General features: G+C 41.2%; 1 protein-coding gene across 1 annotated transcript in view; it reads right to left on the reverse strand.

Annotated features, from left to right (window-relative positions):
• Window positions 1-5389: 5389 nt before the first annotated feature.
• The window catches only part of FZL (FZO-like protein), a 46467-nt gene continuing 27413 nt past the window's right edge, over window positions 5390-24443 (reverse strand). The window contains exons 8-12 of the mRNA XM_087387878.1: window positions 18742-19182; window positions 11665-11832; window positions 10845-11090; window positions 5848-5963; window positions 5390-5740 (exon numbers count right to left, since the gene is read on the reverse strand). Coding sequence (XP_087244004.1) covers window positions 5458-5740; window positions 5848-5963; window positions 10845-11090; window positions 11665-11832; window positions 18742-19182 — 1254 coding nt within the window. The 3' untranslated portion in view covers window positions 5390-5457. The remainder of the gene's footprint in view (window positions 5741-5847; window positions 5964-10844; window positions 11091-11664; window positions 11833-18741; window positions 19183-24443) is intronic.

Raw genomic sequence — 24443 nt, forward strand, 5'->3', positions numbered from 1 at the left:
TTTAAATGTATTTATTAGTATTAAATTGAGATATACATATTTTTTAATCTAAAAATTATTTAAATTAAGATTTAAATATAATATTTATTTTATTTAAATTAAGACTTAATATAATATATTAATATATTGATATATTTTAATATATTATATTAAAAAAAATTAATGGTATGTATGTATGTATCAAGGATGGAGAGAAGTGAGGGACAAGCATAGAAAAGAGATGAGGGAAAGAGGAACATCAAAGGGTAGGCAGGCAAAGGAGAAGAGATAGGGGGCTAATTGATCAAGTTAATCTTTGCATTTAAGCTAGGACAATTCCATTTTTTGGGGGGGCATTTAATGTAGGCTAATTATCAGCTTGTGCATAGGAAGCCCAGACTAATTCATTGGAATTTGGAATTAAAGTTGAGTATGTCCCCCCTGACATTAAAATATATATATATATTTGGGAGGATGAAAAGCAAAAAGCGAGGCCATCTAGAGGTCCTAGTTTTGAGAAACGAAGAATAATCATTTTTCAAATACATTAAATCTCAATGCTCTAGACCTTGGTTGAGGAAATATATGAGTTAGGGCCCTCCAATTTTATTAACTTTCAATTCTGATCAATTCCCACTGGGAGCTTGCAGCATTTCAATGATACTTCTTGTATTGGAGAGGCTCAATAATAGAAAACATGTGTAGAGCTCAAAAAGCTTAAGTTATTTCCTTCACACCCAAAAAAAAATCAATTTGACCCTAAACAATATGTCCCATTTGAATGTTGGCATGTGATCCACACATGGGATGCACAAAAAGGCTATCATATGTGATGGAGGCCAACATTACACAACAAGGGCCAAGATAAGTCATGTAATTGGCCAAAATTCTTTCACTGTAATTATCTATCTACATAGTGCAAAACAAAAATAGGAACTAATCCATCCTACTCTAGATAATTGAGAAGGCCAACAAATGCCAAGAAATAATGAAGGTGAACTAGTTGCCCACCAAGATGATCCTAAAGTCATGGCCAAAATGCATTGATGATCTACAACTTGAATTAATTATAATCTTTTGTAAGTAAATGAAATTCATATAGACATATGGTCAATTATGATACAATTACATGAAACCCTTAAGGGCAATTCCATAATATTGATTATCATGGGCAACCTTTCACTCTAGTTGCTAATATGAAAGGTGACATATGGGATCAGATATGACCATGAAGAGTAAACCAACTATCAATATTTTAAGACTGCCATGTAGTAGTCCCACTAGTTTGGCTTCCATTTTTTAAATTGGTTTTGGTTTTCAACAAATCAAGACAAAGTTATGGATCGTGTCCTCGAATGGGGGTGCATAATTTTAGCACACAATTGGAGGACCCTTAAACCACATCTAATGTTCTCAATTAGATGTGTCCTTTGGTTGAGGAGAAGCTCATGTAGTATACTTTTGAATGCTTACTTGGTTGCATGTATATGCAGAATAAAATTTTGTATTTTTTAAATATATTGTTATATCCTATACGCTTTAGGATGCATGCTTCACATGCAACATAGCACTTGTAATGCTTTAACGGTCTCATTCCAAATCTATATTCCATATTTTTTTGGTCTCATGGTCAATATTGGAATGTGTACAACTTGAAACAAAGTTTGTCGAATTTCGTTGAGCAATGCATAAGTTATGGTCCAAGCAAGATACCTATATGCTTTGCATAAATGCCCTAAACCTCACCAAAAATGGCTACACCCAAGCTTGCATTAACCCCTTGAAGCAGGAAACAATAGGTTTTAATGCAAAACTAGCACTCTTTGAGAGTCTCTTGTGCATAGGGATGAGTGGGGAGACACTTGAGAATGTTAGCTACTGCCACCACCATAATAGCTTCTGCCCAAAACTGAGAGGAGATGGCCGTCAAAAAGCATGCATTGTGTAATAGTGCCGAAGGTCCTATTGACATTGTTGGCACCGGTTTTCTTAAGGAGTGTGAGCATGAGTTAGTTGTTGTATGATCCCTTCCTCTTGACAAACTTCTACAAAAACATAGAACAAAATTCACCCCCTATGTCCGAATGAAGAGTGAGAATTCTTATGCATGTGTGTTTTTCAACATATGCTTTAATTTGAGGAGGTAAACAAACACCTTATGCGAGTAATCATCAATAAAGGTCAACAAATACTCGAAACCACCAAGACAGGGAGCATGTCACAGACATATGTTGTACAAGCAGATGTTTGTAGTTTTTCATGTAGATAGCTCGAATGGAAGATGAGATTATTTGCCCACATAGCAAACTTGACATAGCCTGCTAACCATATTGTGACAATCCCGATACCGATTCCGCGTTGCATGTTTGAATCTCCCATGTGTATTAATTTGGGTTGAGGGAAATCTTTGTAGCTGATCATGCAACTCCACATGGGTGACATGTGTCACATTCGTCCAGAGACTACGAATCATATTTCCTTCCTTCTATTTGTTGTTGGAGCATTATCCTCTTATGCATTATCTCATAGGTTTGTCTTATGATGGGATGACTTCATCTCCTCCCCTAGACACACAACTACTATTGAGGAGTTCTCAATTGCCTCACATTGTTGTATCCTGATGGAAGATGTATATGTTTACTATGAGAAAACTATGCTTCCAAACCAATCCCTTAGAGAAGAAGTGGGGTTAAGTGATTAGTACTCATTGAAACTACAAGTTCTCATTAGTTTGATGTTCACTTGTGTAGTCTATGATTTTGAAAATATTGCTGCTAATAGTTCCATTCATAACTATGGTTGAGATTATCCTCTACAAGTATAATTTTAGAAGGTTGATTTGATGTGGAACATGGTTCTAGAAGATTGATTTGATTATGAAAATGCTTGCCTAGCCTCAAGCTAATGGCTACAATGATTTTCTTCATGGTATCTTTTGGATTGAAATATGGTTATAGTCAAGTTGAAAAATGCCAAGGTGACTATGGTGTTGTGATGTTTGAATTTTAGATAGATTTTGATAAGGTCTAAGCATGTGGACGGGTACCACAATATTAAAACATAATATATTTAGTCCTAACTATATGCTCTCTTAAATTTCTCTATTAGCCACAAATTTCTTATTAGTGCAGGAATATGGTGCTTTGCATATCAATTACTACATTACAAGTTTTAAAACTATATGTGATTACTAGTTTTTGGACTATATGGGGTTACTATATCTACTAATGAGAATGATTTCTCTTCGTAGAGTTAGTCTGGTCTATTTTAATGAGACTATCATATTTGGGTTTATCCATAGGATTTAGTTTGCATACAACAAAGAAGAATATCGAACATATGCCTAGTGACACAAGATCCCTACTTAAGTCTCAACCTGCACTCTAATTGGGTCTCAAGGACCCCTACTACTAGGCTCAAAGTTTTAGATAGGGCCCAAGATTGGAGAATTATTTTATTCCATGCACATTTGGTGCCAGCATGGTACCAAATAGTTATTTATGACCACTCATTAATACATGGGTTCTCATAGTTAGTCCAATGGCATCGTGTTAAGTAGCTGATGCATATGGTTTCAATCTTTTGTCCTTTTAGATTTTGTTTATTCTCATTTTGACAATGTAGGTTTTTGTGTCTTGATGGTTGCTCATACTACTACATTTGGTATGGCTCATACGTCTAGTGCATCCCTAGTGCATGGATGTTAAGGTCAATCCATTTGCATTTATTATGAAATTATGCCTGAAATACCAAGAAGTCATGTCCATATTTTTACCCTGGATGGCTAGAATTTCATCAAGTATAATGTTTTCCTCTAGAGTGCTTACTACTATTAGATAACGAGATGGATGAAATTTTGAAAATTTTGGTTGTGCTTGAGATTTTATCTTCTAGGGCTAGAATCTTGACAAGATGGGACAATGGTTGAATTCCATGCACATTTAGTGGTAGTAAGGTACCAAAGATTTATGACCAATTATGGATACATGGGTTCTCATAGTAAGTCCAATGGCATTGAGTTAGATACTAGTAAGAGTCATGTCTATAATCTTATTTTTAAGATGCAAAAACACATGGTACAAAGAATATATCATTAACCATACTTATGCAAAGTTCTATAAAAAAAGCTTAACATCTCCTATGACTCTCATCAAAAGAAGGCAACGTTCCATGGAGCCTCACTATGGGTACTTATATGCATGCACACACACATGGACAGACACACACGCACACGCGCGGACACACATTTATCACACACATTCACCAATTTCCAAATTCTTCATTAACACCACGCATAAGTTGAACAACATTCAGGATAACCACCAGATATTAACACAATTGTAGGTGCCACTACTAGGACAATCTAAAAGACATTATATACCTTACTTATGATGACATGAATCCCTTTCTTGATTTAAGCTGCTCACATTTTGTCATTGTGTTAACCCCAAACAATATTTCTTTTATCTTGCTACATTCTCAATGATGATGATACATAGTTCCAATTGCTAACACATCAAGGTCTATAGGTACTTGTCAGAAAGGTGCACCACGCTATTGACTATTTTTAATATGGAAGGACGTATGCATTAACTAGAACAAGGAATCAACAAAAGAGTGTACAACATGACAATAAATTAGCTCAAAGAAACAAGGGTAAAATACTTTACATGTTACTGCTTTTTCAAGTCTTTGTCTTAAGAAGGGCCTTTGGCCTACTTATTTTGGCTACAATAATGTTCCATTAGGTTAATGTTATGATGCTTATTATTAAGCCTTACACTTAGATTTCAAAATTTAATTGATACAAATAGCCTCTGTGTACTTACCTAATTACTTCTCCATCTAAACATGTCGATTGGAATGTGCGCTTTACAAAGTTTTTGCAAACAACTTGTCAAAATATTGTTTAATTCCTCTTTCTCATGTTTGATACACTTGCGAGCAAAGCGTTCGACGAGTATAAATGCTACATTTCGCTATTCCATGGTAGTGAAGACCAAGGTGCAATGCATGTTGTATTAATAAAAAATTGTCCTTTTTTCTCTTCCTCACACATGGCCATCTACGAGGGACACACCACCCGATGGCCTACAAAGTAGACAGCAGCAGTGTTCATCGCGGCATCCAATGTAAAGTGGAGAAACACCCAAGCGCCTGAGCAGGGGTTGCTTTTTACAAAAATAAAAGAAGTGAGTACAAGTACACTCGTGAGCACTGCCTTCAATTGGTTCTATCAAAGGAAAACAATTGTCAAGATGAATGAATGATTAATTTGCAACACCTGTGATGGAAGCCCGTGTATATGAAACTTTGAATGATTTGCAAACTCCGTGAGAGAGAGAGAGAGAGAGAGAGAACCAAAATAGAAGGGGGCCGGGTGGCTGGAAGGCAGTGCTAATAAATAATAAATTTTAAAAAATTCCAATGGGAGAAAAGCTTTATTGGCTGATATAATAAGCATTTTTCTACATCGTCTTAGGATATGCCCAGGTTTTGAACTCTCAGGCGAAGGCCTTGCAGTCGGTCGCTCGTCTCCCGAATTCGATCTAGCAACTTGCTCACTCTACTTGCTTCAGCTCGAGCTGCTTCATGGTATGGTCGGACCAGCTCCCCAACGTCTTCTTTCAATCGCTCTGCACTCTCCTTCGCCTCGGTTTCCATTGCAACCTCCATTTGTCTCGCAAAGGAGTCTGCTACTTGTTGAATTTTCCTCTTCACCTCAGCTCGTCGACCGGGTAGGTTCCAAACTCCAATGAACCTGCACGTTCCAATCTTTCATACTTGAAACGATGCTTTACAAAAAGAGAAACGGCGCCACCCACCGAGGATCGTGCAAACGTTTAATCAAATTTTGTGAGTTCTTACCCTCCAGCTGAGCAAATGCCTAGTGCGATGAGATCCTCCAATGTTGTGGGCAAAATAGATGTCAAGACAGATGCCGATACACCAGCTGCACCCAGACCTCCAAAGGTAGTAAGGACCTGCGTGATAATTTGACGACCATTAATAATAATCACACAAAAGAAACAAAAAGGGAAGGTGGTTGTTTCAGGAAGAGGGGGGGGCATAACAAATTATGCAGTAGAAGAAAACAGTAAATTTGCATTAGAGACCAAAAAGTGGGTGCGTATTAAGTAGATTTTAGAGTTGACGGCTTCATGTCTGGCGGATAAATTGGAGAATAGAACAACAAATTTGTAAAGTAAAAGATGGCAAATGTTCTGCTTTGCAAAATTATGTCTAAAAGATTGTCGGAGGTTACAGCCCAACACATAAAAAAAGGTGAAGGTGGAAGAAACAGAAAATCACTCCTTATCATGTGAGTACGGTGCTAAGTTTCACGTCTGCATCTAGTCAGATCGTTGTCAATACACACCCGAGGCTATACTTGGGGAATGCAATCTAAAAGACAGCCTTTTGTTGATGCTCAATTTGCAACGGAGCCCTGCTCGCCCAACCCATCCCCGAGTATCAGCATCATCTAGCCCTTCATGATGATAAAAAAGACGGCTGCAAAATTAAAGCACAAGAAGGTGCAAGTGGTGCTCTCCACTTGTCCCTCTTAGAAATTGCAGAATCCTCACTCAAACCTCACAGAGCGGTTGCTACAAAAGAGGCTTAAATATGGTGATAAGGGAGCTATAAGGTTGCCCCAGAAGAAGGTAAAGAAGAGGATTGGGAAGATCCAGAAGAGTCGGGAGTGGGACTTGTTGGAATTTTAGGGATGCCCCACCTGTACATGAGGAGGACAAAGGGGCTTGACACCTATAGTGATATAGGTGAGAGCAAGGGAGAGTAGGCAGATGGAAGGGCTGCCACGTGAGCAGCAACAGTACATCCTGCATCTAGGGCTGTCTGTGTTGGAAAGGTCACCTCCCCATCTGTAAGCCCCCAAATGAGGAGAGCGTGCAAGAGGGAGACCTAGGGCAGGATGTGCCCAAAGAGAGATTACCTGGATGTGTGGATCTCGGACAGATCTGGAGCATTCATGGTTGGCGGGGTGTCCCACGTAAAAGGCGCGATGACATCAGCAGTGTACGGAACTGTACGGCACTGGAGAAGAGCCTGGCAGAGGGCAGAACCAGCAGGACAGAAAGGCACTGACATGGCGGGGGATGGAGCAGCACATGGCAGCCCATATGGAGGGCTGGTTGGGTTGGGCAAAGCCAGCCAACCAGGCCCTATCTAGGGCTCAGCCCTTGCATGGAAGGGTGGGCCAAAGGCCCTAGAAAAGAGGACCCCAAAGGGGCATTTATAGGCAGACCAGGTCAGGGCCTGGTCGGCCTGTTTGGATCGGCCATAGGCAGCCTGACTGGTCAGTTATATGCCAGCCCCATAGGGCCAATAAAAGCAGAGGCCTCAGGCCTCATTTCATCATCCAGCATCCAGCAGTTCTAGGGCAGAAAGGAGCAGCAGGAAAACTACTCCCTGGGCCTATCTACAGGAGGTGAGAGAGTGCAACAAGGGCTGCAGACTTAGCCAGGAAGGGCTGGACCTTGGCTGTCTTCTAGGGCAGCAAGGTGCTGAGATCATCATCACTTGGAGCAGCAGTTCAGGGAGCAGAAGGAGCAGCAGATCAGCCACTTGTGGCCTCTATCCAAAAGGAGACAAGAGAGCTGTAGAGCTGCAGACCTAGCTCAGAGTGCTGCCCACCTAGGCTGGTGCAAAGACAGCAAGGTGGAAGGGATCTGGACGGAAAGTATACAGAAGCTCGAGGTGGAGCACGCGGGCTCGAGTCTAGAGATAACTGGCTGATAGGAGGAGAACCTTGTGGTAAGATCAGAGGACCACACCATTGGTGGGACTCTGGATCTATCTCTTTTATATTGTGCCCATAGTTTTGGACGGAAATATATTATTTTGGTGGTTTCTCTATCTGGCTGGTTCATTGTCTATTGATTAGTCTGCACATCTATGTGATGCACAGTAAGTAAAGAAGTTTGTGATTCCACACCGCACACCACACTGTGTGAGCTCCTGGGCATTACTATAAGTCTTCTGCTGTGCATACCCTCTGTTGGGTAATTTTCTAACATGGTATCAGAGCCCAAGTAGGAGGCTCACAGGTGTGGGAGCCTGAAGGCAGGGACCTTGTTGAAGCACAACCCTGATTCAGAGGCTCTTGGGAATCAACTTCCACGATTGGAGGATTGTGCCCTTGCGAGAAGGAGGGTGACTTAGGTTCAATCAGGTGCGTTTAAAGTTCGCGGTCCAGGTTATCTGGAGATGTACTTTTATTGCAGACCTTGCCAGAGAAAGGACGGGTTGAAACAAACCCTAAGAGCATGGTGCCTGGAAGGCTCCAGGTTGTTCACTCATTATGAGGGGGACAACTGGAAGATCGTGACGGCTAGATTGCTCGAGTTCAAAGGCAGGGACGTGACTGAAGGAGGTGGTGCCAAGAGGTGCTACAGTGTACCAGGATGGTGTGCGGAAGCGGAACCAGACCTGGTGGAGCAGGATCCACTGGATGAAAAGCCAGGAAAAGATTTCGACATCGAAAAGTTCCAGAGGACTACGACGAGGGAGTTACTGGGGCATCTTCATCGACGTGTTGGCATTGGGTAGAGATGTGTCGATGAGAGGGGGTGTTGGAAAGGTCACCTCCCCATCTGTAAGCCCCCAAATGAGGAGAGCGTGGGGGAGGGAGACCTAGGGCAGGATGTGCCCAAAGAGAGATTACCTGGATGTGTGGATCTGGGACAGGATCTGAAGCATTCATGGCTGGCGGGGTGTCCCAGGTAAAAGGTGCGATGACATCAGCAGTGTACGGAATTGTACGGCACTGGAGAAGAGCCTGGCAGAGGGCAGAACCAGCAGGACAGAAAGGCACTGACATGGCGGGGGATGGAGCAGCACATGGCAGCCCATATGGAGGGCTGGTTGGGTTGGGCAAAGCCAGCCAACCAGGCCCTATCTAGGGCTGGCCAAGGGCTCAGCCCTTGCATGGAAGTGTGGGCCAAAGGCCCTAGAAAAGAGGGCCCCAAAGGGGCATTTATAGGCAGACCAGGTCAGGGCCTGGTTGGCCTGTTTGGGTCGGCCATAGGCAGCCTGACTGGTTGGTTATTTGCCAGCCCCATAGGACCTATAAAAGCAAAGGCCTCAGGCCTCATTTCATCATCCAGCATCCAGCAGTCCAGGGCAGAAAGGAGCAGCAGGAAGCCTACTCTCTGGGCCTATCTACAGGAGGTGAGAGAGTGCAACAAGGGCTGCAGACTTAGCCAGGAAGGGCTGGACCTTGGCTGTCTTCTAGGGCAGCAAGGTGCTGAGATCATCATCACTTGGAGCAGCAGTTGAGGGAGCAGAAGGAGCAGCAGATCAGCCACTTGTAGGCCTCTATCCAGAAGGAGACAAGAGAGCTGTAGAGCTGCAGACCTAGCTCAGAGTGCTGCCCACCTAGGCTAGTGCAAAGACAGCAAGGTGGAAGGGATCTGGACGGAAAGTCTACAGAAGCTCGGGGTGTAGCATGCGGGATCGAGTCTAGAGATAACTGGCTAATAGGAGAGGGACCTTGTGGTAAGATCAGAGGACCACACCATTGGTGGGACTCTGGATCTATCTCTTTTGTATTGTGTCCATAGTTTTGGACGGAAATATATTATTCTGGTTGTTTCTCTATCAAGCTGGTTCATTGTCTATTGATGAGTCTGCACATCTATGTGATGCACATTAAGTAAAGAAGTTTGTGAATCCACACCCCACACCACTCTGTGTGAGCTCCTGGGCATTACTATAAGTCTTCCGCTGTGCGTACCCTCTGTTGGGTAATTTTCTAACAGTCTGTGGGGCTGCAATAGGCCAAGCCATAGACCCCGGTAAAGGGAAGAGGAGCTCGGAACTGAACCTGCAAAAGGCACCTGCTTGCAGGGTTTTTTATAAGTAAAGAAGAGCCATCTCTGGATGGCCTATTCAGCTCACTAGTCGGACTGCTATCCCAGTCGGCAGAATCGGCTGATTGCGGCCCTGTCTGGGTCGGGGTCCAGCAGGCTGGCCATTTGGCCAGTGCAGGAGGGCCTTGTGCCCTCTATAAAGAGCTCTTCCTGGGTTTCCTAAGCTGTTCATTTTGCAGGAGCAGTTGGCAGTCAGCCAAGCCCTGTTCCCAGGGCACACTAGAGGGCACAGTGTGTTGGACTACGTCTAGGTGTGCATAGTGCATTGAACAGTGAGCAGTAAGATTCATCCAGAGTAGCTGTTGAAGTCTATGAGGCATGTGGTGATCTAGGAGGAGCCAAGAGGTGAAGTCTACAACAGTTGATTCAGCATACAGAGCCAATTTTGCCATATCTGAACGACTGTATTCTATAGGTGTTGCAGGTTTTGTACTTGGATTCTAAATCGTGTATGTTTCCTTTTTGGCTGTACATCTGATTGTATTTTCTCCAGGTTTTTCGGCATATGTCCTGCATTAGATGGCTATTCTTAGAGAAATGCCATAATTAACTCAGCGATGGCACTGAAGAATACTATCGCATTCTGGAATTACCAAAAAAGAACCATTAGATATAAAATAAAACGTGAGAAGAGGTGGTTCCTTCCTTTTTCCTGGGGGGTGTTTTGCTTTCTAGATTCCACAAAAGAGAAAGCCATTGCACCAGAGAAAACAAGAGCTGCATTCCGCAAAAGAGAGATCACTTGCGCCAGAGAAAACAAGAGAAACAAGGAGCTCCTGAGGATTAAAAAATAGGAGATGAAAAGACCTTGCGAAGGAGGAAGTCTGACGAAATTGGAATGGAGGTTTGTGATGGAGGAGGACAAGAGGAGGAGAGGAGACGTGGTGATGAAACATATGCACATCTTTTTTTGTTGAACTGAAAATAGAAACATAAATCTCAAAGCTGGAAGATTTAGCATGCTAGACTTACCACTTCTCTTAATTCCTGTTCTAGCACAATTTTCGCAGCCTGTGTGTCAAAACCATCCAATACGGAGATACTGTCCTGCTTCTGAATTATGCTGCTCAGCTGAAAAGGCTCATACCCAGCTGTCAAGACTGTATCCTCTATCATAGGCCTCAAACCAGGCCACCTACTCCTGACAATCTCTTTATAACTGTTTACTTGCCATAAAAGGGTATCCTTGAGCCAAGATCGATGTTCTTCGAGCAATTTCTGTATTTCATAGATTAAGGTAGCCAAATGTCACCAGAAGAACAGGATGCATATTATGGTAATCCGAAATCAGCCCAACATTTTCTAATTACGCACCAACAAACGACAACAAGATTACTTTAAAAAAACAGATCATTCACCATGTCTCTTCTCCCATCCCCTTAAACATGTTAACTTGTCTGTTTCTAAAAATGTACAACTTATTTTCCATCTCCTTTTCAACTAGCCCGAGCTTCTCATTATCAGAGAGGTCTGACAGTAGAAATCAATTTTATAAACCATAGAATGGACATAACTCTAAACAAGGGGTAAAACAAATATTACTATGGTTGGCTTTAACTTCCTATTCACGTAGAAAAGGATCGTAGAAACAGAGAAATTTATACATACAAGAAAAAGACAAACAGATCTCAAGCCTGTAGGATACAAGCACAAATTTCACAGATTGTCGTGTTCATGTCACTGGGTATAGAAATGATTTTGCCCTTGACCACCTTACAATGAACAATGTTATTGGTGACTCTTGCCTAATTCAACTGACCCCAAGATTACAATCTAGTGCAAAAATGCTTACCCGGACATCAGTATGTGCAGAACCCATAACCTGCTCATCAAAACCACTAGACACTGGCATAGTTCCTTTTCGATCACCTCCCAAAATGTACATTGCAACTGCATCGATATTGGAAACACGTAATATTGAATCTACAAATTTATCTGCTCGACTTTTCACTGCACTTATCTGCCACAAAAAAGTAATTGTCGACTTTAACAGAATGTCAAAGGACTGCATTGAAGTGCATTAACTGCTTTAAAAACAAGTTACAAACACCAGAAATTTAAGAATAAGGTTTAGAAAGGATCAAGATATAACATAGAAAAATTGAATTCAGTCTTGTTGTGGATAGTTTCAGGGTAGACCAGACTAGTCAGCAGATCTCTGTCAGGATGACAGTCATTAGGGAATACTCCATCTTACTTATAGACCTGATATGACAAGGACTTAGTATCTTGCACAATCTTATTTTTTATCCTTTACAAACTACCGATTTAAGAACATATCTATACACGATTTGCCACACCTTTTTGAGCACCCTAGCAAGTTCTTGGAAGTCTAAAAATGGCAGATAGCCAATGGCACACGGGAGAAAGTGTCCAAAGTAATGTATTTTTTCCTACTGAATGGCTGAGCTCGTATGTGCAAAGTCCTTCTTGACTGCTGAACCGCTTGGTTTGCTTGCCTAAGTAAATGCTTTTGCCTTGTGCTGTGCTTATACTCTAATAGAGAGTTGATGAGTCTCTGCATGGCATGCCACTACATTAGCCAATCTCCTCATCCCGAAAAGGACCCTCCCCAAAGAAGCAAGTGAAACATCCTCCATTCCCATAGTAGTGTGGCATCTGAAGATCCAATAGTCCTGCATCCATGCCTCCTATAGTCACATATAAAGTATGAAGTAATAATCTCCCCATCAATCTATGAGGTAAGACTTTGACCTGACCCAAATGAGAGTATCTAGGACATGTAGGACTTGAATAAAACTAGCTTTTTTGGATGCAAGTAGTCTAATAGCTTGAACTTTTGTTGATAAATGTTATGAGCACTAGTTTTCCCATGTGTCTTTGATTTAGTGTTTAGTAGACAATAGGGGCCAAAGGTGAGGTCCCAATGCCAGCATGGACTTTAAAATTTCATTTCTTTCCTATCCTTCGACCTCATCCCAACTTTATATCTTGATTTCAGAAACGTGTGGATGTAGTTTCTCTGGCGTGGTAACCACCTAGTATGAGTCATGGTGGAATAGAGAGTGGGCATGGGAGGGATGGTTACCTTCACACATGGGAATGTCTTGCAAGATCTCGATGTGAGTTTGAAAACTCCGATGTGTAACGCTTATGGAAATGTAGAAGTATTGTCTGCCATATGAGGAAGGGAAGTGCTGCTCCACTCGTGTGTCAATTTTTCAAGCCAAATCGCTAATTCAAAGATATTAGAATCTTTCCGAAACAGTGTGGTTCAAGAAAAATGGCGTATGAGTGTGTGCACAGCAAAGGAGATTCATGAATGCTTGTGTGAATGGTCATAAAACGTACGCACTATCTGATTGAAGAGGGACTTGTTAATTTAATTGGTACCCCTTGGAGAAGAGTGTTCAATCCCTATTTACAACCCGTTCTTAGCCATGCAAGACTACCAATATGCACATGAACCCTCATGCACTACCAATACCCTCTAGGTGCCTAATGTATATCCATGGATTCTTTATGACTTCAAAATTGGCCAACACAATAAATGTTCACGAGACTGGTGGTGCAATGATCCCATCGAAAGCATAAGGTCTTCATCAAAAGCCTTCGTTAAGATATAACTATGTTAATTTATATGTTGTAATAATACAAAAAATCACAATTAATGGTCATAACCTAGCGATTCACAATTGTTCTTGCTTTGGGCAAACCCAGTGCTTACCTAAATACATCAAATAAACAAAAGAGAAAGAAAACAAGAAATAAAAAAGAAACAAAGAAGGTGACTAAGCAAAAATAAACAAGTGAGTCACAAAACAAAATCTTCCAAAAAAAAGGAATAAAATCTCTCTCTCTCTCTCTCTCTCTCTCTCTCATTTTTTGGCTTGCCCTTTGGGTAGCCTTAGCAACGGTTCAAGTTTTGCAAAGCTAAAAATCTTGATTATTTCTATTTGTTGAAGTAAGAATTTTCTATTGGTTGCTAGCAACTTTCGGAGGTTGGTATTTATGACTTTGGTACAAAGGTGATTGGTCCAAGTATGCTCCTTGTTAGAGGCTTTAATGCATGCATTTAGTGACTTCGTCCTCTCTCTCTCTCTCTCTCTCTCTCTCTCTCTCTCTCTCTCAATGAAATTCATCTTGTTGACTATTGGACCATTTGCATTTACTACTCTTTGTACACTCTTTCCTTTTCATGCCTCCAATTTTATGCTCTCTCTTTAGCATTTCACTCACCCACAGGCAGGCCTAATGAATGATAGATATATATCATTCACCTTGTTTTAAAAGGACCCTTTACACTTATGTATTGCTTCCTACAAAGAGGCAAAATTACATTCCTAACTTAGAAAGCACAAGCATACTCAATCAAACTCTCTTTTGAAACTAAAAGAAAAACGGGCTATTCAGCTCCCCGCTTTTTGTTTTCAGCTTATATTCAATCATTCTAAACATACCTAAGGCCGATACACCATAGATAAAAGACTTCACATCTAAGATTGTGCGCACTTTTTTTATTATTTTTCTTGGATTATATCTTTCGTGTAATAGTAAAGTGATCAAATTACTACATTGAGTAATAAAAGACTCCTTCGTTATACAAAGGCGGGAATTGGGAAGAAATGACTCCATATTTTGCCAAATCAAAAATATTTGAGTCAATGTGAGGCATTTTTATAATGTGTAAACACTATATTCAGGTTGTTCACGTTTATCGTATATATCAACCTCTAATCCTACGGTAAATTGAGAAAGATCTAAGAAAACACAAGAATCCCCTCTAGAAGTGTAGTTCAGGTCACAAGAGTCACAAGGATAGATTCCTTCTCCAAAAGCACAAGCGTCTTTATACATGAAGTCTTGAAAGTCAGGAACATCTAGTACAAAGAAATCATCTATAAAACGCCTAACTTAGCTAAGCTTATCTAAAATGATAGGGTAGGTATTGATAGAAATAAGATGTTGCATGAACTCAAATTCATAAGTGAAGAAATAAAAGTTTGCTAAAATAAAAGTTTGCTAAAAAGACAGCACAATTAATGTCGATAGGGATTCCTATAATTTGTTGACACAAAGAATCACCTATTGTGATGTAAAGATTATTTAAAAGAAAATCTATCCAAGAGCAGACATCTTCAACACTTAATACCTTTGCGTATCTTTTCTTTTTAGAACCGATGTCATGATCTTTATTATTTAGCCACAAAAAGTCAAAGCATAAAGCTGTTTTCTCAACTTTTAGCACTTTGCATCTATCTTTGTCAAATCTCAACTTGAAAACTTCAACTTCTAGATTTTTTATTCTAAACTTCAGATCTTCCAGCTCGATCTTTGTGTAAAGCGTAGTAAAATCATAGGTTTGAAGGAGAATAGGAAACTTTTTTTCATGAATGCTTCGAGAGGAATTAAAATATTTTACAACAGGAATCACTCGTACAAAGTCATTTAAGATTCAACTTGAGTGTGAGCCTCGAGGGGGCATCTGCTTCCTTTAATAAGTCCCTCCAAAGTTCATGGACACTAGGCAACATGGCTTTAAAGCAGTAGCTTAGCCATTTAGAAACATCTGTCAAAGTAGTCTCACAAGCAACTTTAATAAATCTTGGCTTTTTTTGTAGTTTTGTGAAACTTCCAAGCAGCACAAAGAAAAGGGATACTTGGATTACAAACAAACCCAGACTTGCAAAAAATCTAGTGTTTTGAGATCAAATCCTTTTGAGAAACTAAGGCAAGGGCGTAAGTTTTGGCAGATGAATTCACTTGTCTCAAAAGACATTGTAAGTAAAACTTTTTGCAAATAAAAACAAAGTTATTAACATTTGTCCACATAAGAAATGACAAAATTCCTATGGAATTTTCGAAGAAGAGTTTCATCTTCTTTAGAAATATCATTACTTTGCTTGAGCAATTAACGAAAGGGACTTCTAGTTTTAAAGAAACTTTCTTCAAAATCTTCCCTTTCCATTCTGATAAGATATTTTGTACTCCTAAACATTCTTCAAAATGCAAAGCAAACTTTGAGATTCTCTTATCAATAGCTTTTAAAAGGCAAGACTCTTTAAAAGAGTACAATCGAAATTTCATGACTTTCATGAAAAGGTCTCTTAAGTTACTGGAAATCAAAATTGAAGTATCAGCTGTGACTACATGTCCTAAAACAGCATCAATAAAGATTTGGAATCTCTTACTTTAACAACAACAAGGTTCTCTAAGGATAGAAGATTTTGATTGCTTTGAAAGTCTTTTACCTATCTCTCCATGGTTAAGCCTTTTGTCCTAAAGTTTTTACATATTTCCAAGCTACTACTGGATGCTTCCAAATTCTTCTCACATAATGAGGGAGAGAATCCATTACTTCAGGAGACTTTAAAATTGAGTTTAAGCCTACCTTGTCAAGAGAGGGACAATTAAAAATACATATCAAGAGTTTCTTATTTAGATAGATTTCTTTGCTTTGAAAGGAATCTTTTACTTTTAAGAAGCGATCCAACAAAGTTTTAAGTTGTATATAATGGAGCTTGTTTAGATTCAAATCCTCTAAAAGAGAAGTTTTCCAAGGTGTATTGAAGTTTAAGAACTTTGACATTATATTTTTCAAAAACTTTAATTGAAAAAAAACCCAGAGACATTAATCTATCTAGGTCAAGAAGTCTTCTTTTATAGTCTCGAGAAGCAAAAACTCTTGGAACTGAGGAAGTTAAAGCAACTGGAGGAGGATAATATCCTTGAAACTTCAACATGCAAATATATTATCTCTTGTTATTCATGGAACCCTTTCTATATAATGGATAATTTATTCGCAAATGAGAATCTCTATATCCCTTCTCATATTCAGGTTTTGCTCCTTCGATAACTTGCATTGATCCTATTCCTTTCACTTCTTTACATAGAAGACATTCGTCCTCCATGCACCATGTAACCGTAGCTCATAAATACCTTGCTTCTCTCCTGGATATAGCCCTTCCTTGACTTGGAATGGACAATACTACTTGTCCACAAGCTTCATGTATCTGCCATTCCTCAAACAAACTTCATACACCATTTGTCAAATTTCAACCAAACCCAGTCTCCTTTTGGAAGTTTCAGTTCTCTTCCTTAGTTACAACATTCTTCCTCTCTCTTTGAGCTTGCTCCATATGTACTTTAACCTCTCTTAGCACTTGAGACATGTTCTTCTCAACAAATTAATCAAAATCAAGCACCCTGTCCCCACTGTGTATAACTAGTATACGAAGAGTTTGACAATAATCTCGAAGGGAGATTTTTAAGTATATATACATTCATAGAGCTAGAATATATGCAATCTTACAAATTATATTTTTTTAAAGAACAAGCGAAAGAAGAAAGGAAAGGAGGAACTTTTTCGGCAGATGAATGACTATTCTTCTTGTAGCCAAACTCTAGTGAAGGTAGATATTGGGACCATAACTTAGGCTGATACATCCTATGCCTGCAATAATCAGTTTGTTGGCTGCTTCACTTTGGCCATCGGTTTCAGGGTAACCATGGTAAACTAAAGCTTTAAGGCTTCTCCATTAGGGCATTAAAAAAAGACTCAGAAATTTAGAATCATGGAGTCTAAAGTTATCTTGAATGAAGACTCTGGCTGTTTCTTGAGCTAATCTATCCATCTTTGATGGGATACAGTGAGTTTGTTTACTACAGCAGTCAATGATAGAGAGTGTGTGGTCAAACAAGCCAACTCTTAGGGAATCCAGACACAAAATCCATCATAATGTGTTCCCCATGTTTCTTAAGGTATGGAAAGGGGTTGTAAATCCAGCCTTTATCTTTTGACATACAATGCATTATTGGACAAAATTAGTGACATCTGTCCTCAAGCTAGGCCAATGAAAATGTATGTCCAGGTCGTCAACTCAAGTCTGTGGCAAACATATGGGATTTTGTGTAATTCACTTATGACAAGAGCTTAATGAGACTTCAGTACACATATTTGCTTTCCTAACAAGAGTTCCTTGACTATGCCTTCCTGTAATCTTTCAGTTATGACAGCATGATCGTCATTTTTTCTCATGTTGATTTATGTTATTGGATAAGCAAGTCAATGTTTATATTGGTCTCCTCCTAAATGCATCAGCCACTAAGTTTTCCTTTCCTAACTGAGATTCAATAATTGGTGATCAAACGATGAATATATTCTACCCACTTGATCTGGCGAGAGGAAATTGGTTGGGAGCATATGTATTTGATATTCTGATGGTCAGTCCTAACCTTAAATTCTGCACCATAAACGTAATGTTGATAGCATCTTCTACACTTCCCTACAACCCAGAAGGTCACAGGTTTGCTGTAGAAATTGCTTGTTTTCTTTTTACAAGCCTACCATATCCCACGATTGTGCCAAGAAGGGGGTGCTCCATTTTTTTCTCTGATATAATAGCTTCTACAAGAGGCATTTATTCCAAATGACAGATAATACAAAAAGACCTGGTTTGCTCCTAAAGAATTTCACATGAACACAAACACACCTATACATGTCTCACAGAGCAACACGTAAGGTTTTAGCACCTTTTATGCTGGGTGAGAGCAAGCTATGAAGAAATATATATTTAGATGAATACTGGAACATGCCCAAACTCATCCTCTGAAAACACAACACAGAGTGCAGTTTCAATCTCATAACCGTCCATGAACTCCATCATGCATAGCAGGGACTAGCTAATATGACATCCTAAGACATGATTGTTTCCATAGCTAGTTAGACACAACACAGGTTGCAAAACTTTGTATTCTCACAGAGAACCCTAGGAGTTAGCTACTCTTACGCATCTGCCAACTTCTGTTTTCCTCTCTTCCCATACATGGACTGAATTAATCTCTTATCCAAACTTTTTAAGAAAGAATTACAAAGATGTGCCACACAGGAGGATTAACAGATGTATACCAGAGATAAGGTTCGCTGGTGGTACAAAGTAGCATCATTTTCCATGGTCTTCTGAAGAATTTCCAGCTGCTTGAGCAGTCCATCAAGCACATCCAAATCTGATTCGGCTTTTTCAGCCTCTGTCAAAAGTTGCCTCTGACAAGCCTCCAGCAATGCAGATGCAATTCCTAAAGGAGTCTCCAGCTTTAATCTCCTCCTTTCCGCACCAGCATCAGAAGAACCACCTAGAAAATCTGCTATGAAGCTCTCAAGTTCATCAAAGCCACTGGCCTTCCAAGTACTGCTTTCAAGGAGCTTCTTAATATATGCAGAGCCATCCTGGCTATTTACTTCACGCTTTGCTTTCAAAGCTTGTCTAGCTGATACTGGATATATTATTGCTTGCTCAACACTCAACAGCTGTTGGGCATTCTCTTTGACAAAATTTACCACCTCGTCTAGCTGCAAGACAACCAACTCACATAGCTTAATGACCAAAGAAAACAGCAGGCTCATACAATGTGAAAGAACCAATACCATTGTAAAGCTGCAAATTTTCATCAAAATTCATCAACAACTCAGTTTTTTTTCACTATCTTCTATTCAAGATGACATGAAATTGTACATAACCTGCAGATTTATAAGAAGTTTGCTTTTATCAAATAGATTAGTAATGAGACGCATATGATTAAATGAACAAGTCAGATAAATGCCTCTGAATTTGTAGCCCTATCTTAAGAAATGAGTACACATTCTTACTAAGAACTAAAGAAGTTAAATGTCTCCTTCAATCTTTAGCAGTCTCAACGAATGATCCTTCCTACAAGGGACACTAAGTAGCAAATCAAACCCAGAACTCAGCTCTTTTCAAAACAAGATTTTGAGCTATGGTACTGTCTTTTTAAGGAAATCACACAAGATGATGGTTAACTTCTGTAGCTTCCACTCTAGATTGAGAGGACCTGGAGGTACAAAAGGTAGCCACTGCAAACCATTACTGTGCTAAGGGCAGAGAAAATACTCCATGACCATAAAAAGCAATCATGTAACCCTAGAACTTCTAAACCAGCCAATGGAAGAAAATTGTAATCAAGGCCACGTTTGAGCCAAGTTAGTGAGGTTAGGGCTAATTTGGCTAGGGGATGTCTATATAAGCCCACCTCCTCACCCTTTGTACGTACTTTTGGTATGACAATCTATCCTATCTCCTATCCTTCTTCCTCCTACTCACTCTCACCCTGGGCACATGAGGCGATTCCAGCAGACTATTGCTGAGGTGTCCGATATCTCCCACCGGAAGAGCAAACGGATTGCTGTCTGTTGCCTGTCGTGTGCAAACGGACTACACTGTCAGGCTGCCTCAGGCAGCTTCACGGTAGCCAATGGTTTCTTGCCAGGAAAGGGTAGCCCGCACAACGATGCACATTACCATCTATCTGAACATATGCCCATAACTTCGATTACGTTCTGGCCAGTTTCAGGCAGCATGTCCCCATATTTCCGATAGCGTCAGATTGGGTGCATTCTTGACGGACTCCTAACTCTGGCACACATGTGGCCGGGCTCTCTCTCTCTCTCTCAGCGACCCCTCAGGCCCCTCGCCAACCCTCATCCCCCCCTCGCTGCCTCTCTAACCTCCTTGTTGCCTCACCACCTCCCCTTGCTACCCCTGCTCCCCTCACTACTTCTCCGCTCCCCTTGCTGCCTCTCCGCCCACCCTTCGCAACTCCTTGCTATCCGTTGCCCCTTCTCATGGCCATTTGCCCGCTCCGCACCCCTCCCTGCTCCGCACTACCGTCTAGTCTTCCGCCTTCTCTCTTCACTGCTGCCTGCAGCACAACTGCCTTGTCCACGCTGTTATCTGCTCAGCCTGCACCTGCCCGGCACAACGTTGCCATTTGCTAGGCCCGTGCGACCCCCCTGCGCTAATCCCCCCTACTGTCTTTGCCGCATTGAGGGCTACCACTGCTGTCCCCCCCCCCGCACTCTAATGATTGCTGCTAAACACCCCCACGAGGACTGTTTGCCCTCCTCTGCCTCAAGTCTGTAGGAAGTAGTTTAATCTTACTTCGTCCTCATGGGGAGTTAATCAACTCCAAGGTTGATGATGGAGGGGTCAAAGTGGACGTGACATGTGGCAGTCTTGCATGCACTATTCTACGTAGTTCTATAGACTTGAGCTTTGGTCACCTTGAGAAGGTCTCTTCACCAGTCGGCTCGTGAGCTCTTGCCTCTCCCATGAGAGTCAGTGGCATACTTACGCTGAAATGCCGAAACGGCGCAACAAAGGCCTAAACCAGCGTTTCCCCCGTGCCAGATCCCCCGAAACGCGAAACGGTCCCGAAACCCGAAACACAGGCTGAAACGGCAATCCGAAACCCCAAAACGACATCTGAAACGCCGTTTCAAACCCGAAACGCGCCGTTTTTGGTGCCGTTTTGGGCGTGACCTAAAAAGAGGGCAAAACAAAAAAAAAAACGCCGCCCCCGCCGTTGCTTTTTTTTGCTCTTCTACCTGCTGCTCTCCCCCCCGATTTCTTGCCCGCTTGGTTCTCTCCCGAGTCCCGAGTCCCAGCCCTACGAGTGGCTGCTCTTTTGGACACCCGGCTTTGGTGAGCATATTTCCTTTCTCTATGCTTCTCTTGCCACAAACATCTTGCTGTTTTTTGGCTGCAACCATTGATTCTTGGCTTTTCCCTTTGAAATTTGATCTATTGCAGCTTGTACAAGTGCTCTTTTTGCTCATGGATATGGCTTCACAAAGCGTTGTCCCTCAGCAAGAGAAGGAGTTCACCCAATCGGATTATTGGTGGAGCCAAGTTGATTTGGTAGGCAAGTATGACTCCAAGAAAGGAGGAGCCCGCAAGTTTAGATGCAGATGGTGTGGATTGGAGCGAGGAGGGAACCCTCATAGGGTCAAATGTCATCTTCTTGGCATTAAGGATGGGGGGATTGGGCTATGCTCTGTAATCTCACCACAAGAGAAAGAAAGGTTGCAAAGAGAGGTTGAAGTATTGCCCACTACAAAAAGGGCAAAGACAATGGCTTCCACTGGTGTAGGAGCTTTTTCAGGTACTCATGCAGCACGTGTTCAGCAGGCCACTGCATTTCGGAGTCCTCTTCCCTCTGCTACTACGGCTTCTTCTTCTGCGAGTGCACATGGAGCTCTTGCTAATATTGATGCTACATCTCGGTCTACTTCACATAGGCAGGGCAGTCTTTACACATCATGGCATCCGCAAAGGAAGGCATAAGTAGATGCAGCTGTGGCCCGATTTTTTTACTCCAATGGAATTAGCTTCAATGTTGCTAAATCACCCTACTTCAAAGAGATGGTGTCACAAATCAAAACATTTGGATCCACATATACCCCTCCCACATTTGATGCTTTGAGGGGCAAGCTTCTAGAGGATGAGGTGGTGGCAGTTAAGCAAGCTATTGAACCTGTGAAAGAGAAATGGGTAAAGTATGGGGTAAGTTTGGTTGCAGATGGATGGAGTGATGTGCGAAGTCACTCACTAGAGGGTATCCTTGCATATTGTAGGGGATCTCCACTCTACATACACTCCATAGAGTGTGGAGTGCAACAAAAAACAGCACCTGTATTGATGCAAATGTGGGCAGATGCAGTGGAATATGTGGGGCCATCTAATGTTATGCAACTTGTTTCAGATGGGAAAATTACCAATAAGGCAGCAGGTGCATTATTGGAGCAAAAGTATCCTCATATCCATTGGAGTGCTTGTGTAGCACATTGCTTGAATAATTTATTGAAAGACATTGGCAAATTGGATTGGGTCAAGAATGTTATTGACAATGGAAAAGAGGTGGTTAACTTCATCACACAACATAATTTTTCTCTTGCTTTGTACCGTAAATTTGCCAACAAGGAGCTTTTGAAATATGCAGAGACAAGATTTGCATACAACTTTTTGATGCTTCACAGGCTCCTTGAAATGAGACCTGCACTGAAACAAGTTGTGACAAGCCCAGAGTGGGATGCATGGCCCACTTCTAGGCAAGCTCTTGGAATTTATTGTTATGACTTGTGCACAGGCAGTGATGAATTTTGGGCTGATGCATCTCACATTGTTGATCTATGTGTGCCTATTGTGAAGCTGCTTAACCGAGTTGATGGAGATATGCCTTTTCTTGGTAAGGTGTATGAGGGGATGGATCGGATGATTGAGAATATTAGAGAAATAGAAAAGGATCCCCAAAGGTTGAGAGAATTGGAAGAGTTGGCTGTGAGCAGATGGAATCAATATTACTCTCCCATGCATGCAGCTGCCTTTGTGTTGGACCCGGAGTTTGAACACAAGGCAAGTGCACAACAGAGTGATGCAGAGGTTGTTCGTGGTTGGAACCTCACTCTTCAAAAGATGGTGCCAACTCCTGATGGACGGCGGAGGATAAAAGACCGGCTTGCCAATTATCGCAATAAGGAAGGCATGTATGGATGGCCAGATGCACAGCATGATAGGTAATATGAACTCATTTTAATTTTCAGATTTTAGGAACTTGTAATTTGTTATTTAATACAAAATTAGAAATCTGAAATTTATGAGTTCTGGAATTTCAGATTTCGAGTTGGGGCTGTTACATGGTGGGAGGATTATGGAGCTGATTCCCCTGAGTTGCAAAAGCTTGCCATCCGCATTCTAAGCCAAGCTTGCACCTCCTCTTCTTGTGAGCGTTTGTGGAGTAGCTTTGCCCATATCCACACAAAGAAGAGAAATCGTCTGTGAACGCAACGGGCCAATGATCTTGTCTTTGTTAATGCAAACTGCGTTTGCTTAACAAGATGAGACACAAGTATACGCATGACAAATATATTGGATTTCATAGCCCAGATAATGCCCACTCACCTGATGATGATGATTTGTTAGTAGAGGAGAATGATGAGGAGGAGGAGGAGGAGGCAGAGGTTGAGTCTCAGGATGAGGATGAGCTTATTATTTGATCATATATGATATCATCCTCGATGTAGCCTTTTTTGGATTTCAGCTTTCTTTTTGTTACTATGACATTGGGGCTTTGAAAGCTGAATTACCATTTATGAATCATGATTGGTTTCTTAAATATCATGAATCATGAATCATTTTTCCATTTTGTAACTTGTTATAGGATTTATAAATTACCCCACCTTGCATAATTAATATTTGCATTGTGTGATTGGTAGCTGATTGAACAATGAAACTTGAATCTCCAAAGTTCAAAGTTACAATCAATATTAATGGTACTAGGTAGAGCTATAGCTTACTGTGCACTTTTTTTGAAGGTAGAGCACTCTAAATGTGTGTATGCATTACTCTAAACCCCCTTGATGACGTGGCGTTTCCCCATTTCACCCCCTCTCAAAAATCCCGAAACGTTTCCGTTTCCCGTTTCCGTTTCCCGTAACTCTAGTCGGTGGTGATGCCTCTTGGCAGTGGCGAATCGGCAGGTTGTGGACAACCTTTGGTGGACCGTGATGATCGATTGGTTAGTGGCTGTTGGCGAGCATGTGATTGTGGCGGTCCTCTACAACTCTTAGGTAGAATCGCAGGTCTCAGTCAGGAAGTGTGTTGAGTTGTAAGCCTTTGTGGCTGTCTATTGCAACGTTGTAAGTGAGCTACAAGCCCGGTAGGGATGCGCTCGTGTTATTCATGAACAGAAGTGTTTTCTTGTGGTGTGATTAGTCGTGTTGATTAGTATCTCAGCTCTCTCTCTCTTCTTAGAGCT

This window comes from Dipteris shenzhenensis, chromosome 17, assembly GCF_047967505.1.
Source record: "Dipteris shenzhenensis isolate YYH24624 ecotype China chromosome 17, Dip_SZ_1.0, whole genome shotgun sequence".
Classification (NCBI taxonomy): Eukaryota; Viridiplantae; Streptophyta; class Polypodiopsida; order Gleicheniales; family Dipteridaceae; genus Dipteris; species Dipteris shenzhenensis.